Source organism: Setaria italica, chromosome VI, assembly GCF_000263155.2.
Source record: "Setaria italica strain Yugu1 chromosome VI, Setaria_italica_v2.0, whole genome shotgun sequence".
NCBI lineage: Eukaryota > Viridiplantae > Streptophyta > Magnoliopsida > Poales > Poaceae > Setaria > Setaria italica.
Window position 1 is genome coordinate 21,336,879 of NC_028455.1, and position 5,969 is coordinate 21,342,847.

A 5,969-nucleotide genomic window follows, 5' to 3' on the forward strand; every position below is an offset into this window, starting at 1 on the left:
TCCCAGAGACGCCAAATTAAACATCAAGAGTGAGTTTAAATGCACATATGCTGCCATATGCAAACCTAGCTTCGAATATATATCTAATGCAGGGTTCAGTGCTAGGGGTTCAATATCATTCCGATCCCCTCATTATCCTCTCTTCCTCTCCTTACCTGCAATTATCCCACCACTACATACTCTCTTAGTAGATCTATATATGCTAGCAAGCATAGCAGCTCTGATCTCTCTCCACCATTCTATATGGAAGATCCTTGTAAAAAAAGATCTGCATGAAAAATAGTTAATGGACAACTTTTATGCAGGATTTTGTTGTGAGCATCATTGATACCATCACAGATGTAAAATATTTCATCATATTCACAGCAGTCTGCTATGTTTGGAACCTCCTTCATTCTGATAGGGCATGTCCATTTGCCCTATGGATTCTGATAAGCAAAGATGTTGACAAGTCTGGAGCTGTGGAATTCGTATCCATGGCTGACAACAAGGTATTTCACATCACTTTTCCTGCGCTGGCTGGGAAAACAAGTTCCTTGATCGGGTGTGAACCTGGCCACCTTCTCACCATTGATCGCGACGATGAGGAAGCCACTGCTCGCCTCTCCTAGTGAATCCGAAGTCTTCCTGAGAGTACGTTATCGTACCCTAATTTCCCACATGGTGACATACGTATCTTCTCAAAGCATGTATCTTGCGCTCGAAAACACAAGCAGATTGCATGCAATCATTAGCTGCTGTGTTCCAGGAACGATGGCAGTAGGATGCCACCGACAATTGGGATCACGATGCCCTATGGTTCCAGGAACAACATCCCTGGAACAAAAGCAAGCTTGCCCATACTTCCACCACGCCATAGAGCTAACACAACTGCTAGCAGGTGAACTTGTTCCTAACTTGAAGCCAGAAGAGGAGGAATGAACGAACAGATGTGATGTGGAGGCAGCCCCAAATTCTGTATCAAAGCCCAGCTACTCTTAATTGGCTCCATACTGTGTGGGATGGTCGTCAATGGAGGAAGGCAATGGAGCAAGAATTGCCAAGAGCACTCCTTTGGCAATTCCAATCTCAACTCCATGAGCAATTACTTTATTCCGGGTGTTGGTTTATCTCAGTACTGAATAACGTCCAATGTTGCTGCACTCATGTTAGCCAAGTAGAATTTAAGGCTATGGGTCTGAATTATGGGAACCTTATCTTCTGTTCTTCGACTGTGGCTGCATTTGTGTTTGTGCTGGTTGACATATGCGCAAGTATTATGATGCAGTAGCTCTTCTAATGATGGGATTGTAATTGGTAGGCGACGGACAAATGATGGGATTGTCTGCTGTCAGTTGAACTCGGTTTACGGTCATCCTGTGCGTGGGAGGGGTAGTAAAGGATGAACCGATTTCAACGAGGTAGGTATGGATCGCCTCACTACACAAATCAAAACCTTCTCAAGTAAAACATACCAAGGTTATCAAAACTGCCAGATGCTTTGTTATGTCTCTTCCGGTCGCGTTGCATCCTCCTAAATGTGTCCCAAGGGTAGACCTGATCACCACTTATCCCAAGCTCATCATGTGAGACTTTTTTGATCAGGCCGTTCGCACCGCTCCAGCTTTTTGTAAGACCAAAAACACAGAAACAAAGCAATCAACACAACCAATCTCACATTAGCAAAAAAGAAAGCATCACGGAAACAATATTAGAAATCCATAATATGCTGGGCGCGAAAGTCGGAAGCCCAATCAAAAGACCAACGCTAGTTTTCATGACAAGTCAACCGGACCTGCCAGCCAGTGCCACAGCGTAAAAGGTTTTCCTCAGACAGAATCCATAGAACATGCGATACAAATCTTTTTTAGATCATGCAGGAAGCCTCTTCAACTGCTCTGAGCCGTCTCTGTCTTGGCTTCAGCAGCCTCCGTCTTCTCGGCCTCACCAGCCTTCTCCGCAGCTTGCGGCTTTGACACTTCCTCTAACAAGGGGGCAAAAAGAGTAAAAGACATGACGTTAGTATGTTGAGGCAGTATTTGCTACAGTGATACCATATGCAGACCGCACAAACCGTAAAGTATAGTTCCAGTACACTGCATGATAATATTTATATAAAAAAAAGGAATAAAAACTTGGAGCTGACACTGATTTGCCAGACTTACACTTGCTCATAGGACCTTTTTGAGAAACCTATACTGCAGCTAGGGCCAATACAATCAGGTCTAACCCACCATAATAACGCATCAAGAGTACATTTATGTAGTAGATATGTATAATGTAGTAATTGAAATAAATCATCTTGCATAATGTAACCATGAGTTCTTTAAGAGATAGGTGTAGCTATGTATGTATTTCAGGATAAACTAATCTTTATATCTGTTACAACATTAACTACGTAGTTCCCTTGTTGAAAAGGACAATGTAATCAGCATTCTAATTCGTATTTAATCAGTATGACAGATGTGATCAGCACTATTAAGTCATCATTAGATGGGAAATTACAATCTTTCATAGATTGCCCTTTTGTTTAATGTCAAGCTATATCAAATGAAAATAAATAACAAAGAATTAGCTTATTGATTGAGCTGCATATTCCTAGTAGTGCTGCCATAATTTGGATTTGATGTATGTTTTTGTTATCATCTAGGCATCATCTAGCAAGAAAAGTAGAAGGGGTACAAAAACAGAAGAAATACAAACCTTCATCATCACTCTCATCCTCAAACTCATCCATTCCCATACCACCCATGCCACCCAGACCACCCATACCGCCCAGACCACCCATGCCACCCATACCGCCCATACCGCCCATACCGCCCAGACCACCCATGCCGCCAAGACCAGCCATATCACCCATGCCGCCCATACCGCCAAAATTCTACAAAAAGGACATGAATGAAAAACATCAGACCAGTGTAACACAATGACAAATACATAATCTATCAAGATAAAAAAACTGATAAAAGGATATTTACCGAGAAGTCCATCCCATCCAAGTTGACATCACCACCTAAGAAAAGAAAATATCAATGTAATAAGGAAAATCTGAATGTAAGAACTTTAAGATGCCCATGCCCCATGTAATGAATAATCTACTTGCAGATTAGTGTCAAGCAGAATTTTCTAGTTCAACTTTACGAAACTTCAAGTCGTGCTATCAAGTTCACATATTAAATAGGCCAAGTGGTATTCTGAAGCAAGGATAGACATCTTTTTTGGATAAAGCAGATGGAGAAAAAAACTAAGGGAGAAGTTTGCTGCCTCGAGTAAGTTGCATGTAGCCTCTAGACCAAGTTGGGTACAATCTAAATGCAAATGTGCTGCTCGTGAAATATTTTTTTAAGTCAAAACTAGATACAGCTGCTCATGCACTGTCCGAAGGTGCAGCGGATTTATCAAGTAACTAAATTCTTATGTGCCTTCTGTTTATCAAAATTCATGTTCAGCTGCTTAAACTTGTATGATTTGAAACTAGACCTGAATGACAAAGTAAATGACCTGCCATTAAAGTATCCAATAATTTAGGAGCTACAAAGAGCACATTACATACCGTCATCATCTTCATCCACCCATTTGTCCCAGTCAACTTTGACAAAGTGAGGTGCCCTTTGATCATCTCGAACAAGCTTCTTCCACCATTTGGCCTCAGCTTTTTCCACAATACAGAATATGGACCTGACACCCACACTTATCTTGCTAGCCTGTTAAATTAAAAGGGAAAAAAAACAAGCACATCATTTCAACATCAAGGACTAAAACTCAGCCTGTATATTAGTACCACAAGACAATGCATTACCTCCACGTTTACTTTGTCATTCAGATCTAATTTCAATTCATACAGGTTTGTACCAGCACTGCCAGAGAATGTGAAGACACCATCTGGCTCCAAATTGACCTTAGCATCCTTTGCATCAGGTAACTGTACGGTGATGTAAACCTTGTCAATCCTCTGAGCCCACTTCACTTCAGGGTGCCGACTACAGAAGACATTACCACTCATCAAGAAATCAACACACAACAGGAAATTTATATCTCTATAACCTTATCAAGCATACTTAATAACCTCTACAAGTAGCCTACTCGTTGCTTAAATGTGTAGTGAGCGTAAGGAATATCCATCATTCGTAATAGCAACAAGTGACAAACAGAGCATTAACACAATTGGCAGTTAGCATCAGTATCAATGTTACATATCAAATGACGATTTTACCACAATGATTCCTCCGTCCCAAATTCTAGGTCGTTTTGGCATTTCTAGGTTCATAGGTTTTCCTATTCATCTAGATATACAATATGTCTAGATACATAGTAAAACCTATGAATTTATAAATGCCAAAATGACCTATAATTTGGGACGGAAGGAATAGCTATTTATCTTAACAATATAGAATAGTGGAATAAAGGAAAAACATAACCACAACCTCAAATGGAACAGAAAAGGTTAAACCATTCTATGTACCAAGCTACCGATATCTAAAATGTTTCATCATGAGCATTCAAGAAAATGAAATTGCATCACTGTGAAATTCATGCATGTACGAATCAAATAACCAACAAATAGAACAATTAATTTACCATCTCATATACAAAAGAACAAAACTATTCTATTTTGAATATTTGCGTGTCCAAATACTTGTTAAAACATAGGTACCTTCATGAAAATAGTACCAGCCAGCCAATATGCATTTTAATTTGTAAGAAGTTTGTTTAATTATAAACAGAGTCCAAATATTTTAATAGCATGAGAAATTACACAATCACAAGCAAGAAAAGAGTCAAAATATATCCAAGCCGTGGTAAGAAGCACAATCTAAATACGGTTAAAGCATATATGAAAAAGATAATATAGAACAGTGCAGCTGTAGGCATGTCTATTAAACTATAAATACCTGCGCAAACCAAAAGGGACAACAGAAAAATATAACAAGGCAGATCTTTAAATTTACTCCATCTATGTCCTGAAATAAATGCCTAAAACCACATCAAAATATCTGGCATTACTAGGGCCTCATAAAGAATCTAGACTTACACACGAAGAAACAAAATCTTAAAGAGTACCAGATCAAATGCAACAACAGTAAATTAACAAAGCCACCACCGGATTATACCGAAACCAATGGCGGAATCAGAACTAGGGACACACTGAAACAGAAGCGTAGCACAAAATCCTGGCACAGCCATGAACTGCAGTTACCGGCAGAATCGCCTATGCTTTCCCCTCCTAATCCATCCACACCCAACCAACGGAACCATTCGAAACAGCCGCACCTCGTAATGAAACATAACGAAGCCGTACAAACCCGCACCGCAGAAACCCTAGCGGCACATCTGAACCGGATTAAAAACAGGGTGAACCCAACGATTCCATCTAGTCCAGCCGCATCACCGCGCGCAAACCCTAGCGCTCGCACGGAGAAACGGCCACGGCAGCAAGGGACCACGCGCTTCCCGCCCGTTCGCCCCCAGATCCGCCACGCGGACGGAGGCGGACGCCGCGAACTCCCGATTTCCCACCGAACCCATGGAAGCGAGAGCGCCGAATCTAGGGAGAGGAGACGCGAGATCGAGAGGGCGCGGACGGTTAGTGCTCACCTCATCTTGTCGCGGGTGGTGCAGGCGGCGGCGCGGGCGGCGGCGGATGGTGGGGAGCGAGGGTTTTGTGAGGTTTTCGGGAGTGGGATGGGAGGGGAGGGGAGAGGGGGGAGGGCAAGTGAAGTAGGGAATGGAGGGCGGCTGGAGCCTGGACCGACCTGCGGACTAGCCACGGGCACGCGGCGCAATGGGCCGAGATGGGCCGGGATGGGGTCGCTCTGGTGAGTGAGTGAGTTGGGCTGTGTGAGGCTGGGCCTGGTTGTGGCTGCGGCCTTGTTTAAAATTGCCAACTCCGTAGGCAGGCAGGCTGTAGCAGCGAAATGGACGGGTCCGAAAGGAAAAGTCTACTGCAAAAAATTGACGAGTCAGGACTCAGGAGTCGAAGGGTAAAATAG

General features: G+C 42.6%; 1 protein-coding gene across 2 annotated transcripts; it reads right to left on the reverse strand.

Moving 5' to 3' along the window:
- Positions 1 to 1,638: 1,638 nt before the first annotated feature.
- Positions 1,639 to 5,699, reverse strand: LOC101770063 (uncharacterized protein OsI_027940). Of its 2 annotated transcripts, XM_004973224.2 has the most exons (6): positions 5,575 to 5,699; positions 3,779 to 3,959; positions 3,533 to 3,683; positions 2,958 to 2,992; positions 2,683 to 2,860; positions 1,639 to 1,963 (listed from the first exon to the last, which is right to left on the reverse strand). In XM_004973224.2, the coding sequence occupies exons 1-6, from the start codon at positions 5,577 to 5,579 to the stop codon at positions 1,869 to 1,871; spliced, it is 645 nt and encodes a 214-aa protein (XP_004973281.1). In that variant the 5' UTR covers positions 5,580 to 5,699; the 3' UTR covers positions 1,639 to 1,868. The 2 variants fall into 2 exon arrangements, with proteins under 2 accessions (XP_004973281.1, XP_004973280.1); XM_004973223.2 differs by lacking the exon at positions 5,575 to 5,699 and having other exon boundaries at positions 3,779 to 3,997.
- Between the last annotated feature and the right edge of the window lie 270 nt (positions 5,700 to 5,969).

Coding starts and splice junctions, on each gene's coding strand:
- LOC101770063 (XM_004973223.2), bottom strand. CDS start 3,982: ATGAGTGGTAATGTCTTCTGTAGTCGGCACCCTGAAGTGAAGTGGGCT. Junction 2,993..3,532: donor GGTGGATGAAGATGATGACG/GTATGTAATGTG, acceptor TTCTTTTCTTAG/GTGGTGATGTCAACTTGGAT. Junction 2,861..2,957: donor TGGATGGGATGGACTTCTCG/GTAAATATCCTT, acceptor TCCTTTTTGTAG/AATTTTGGCGGTATGGGCGG.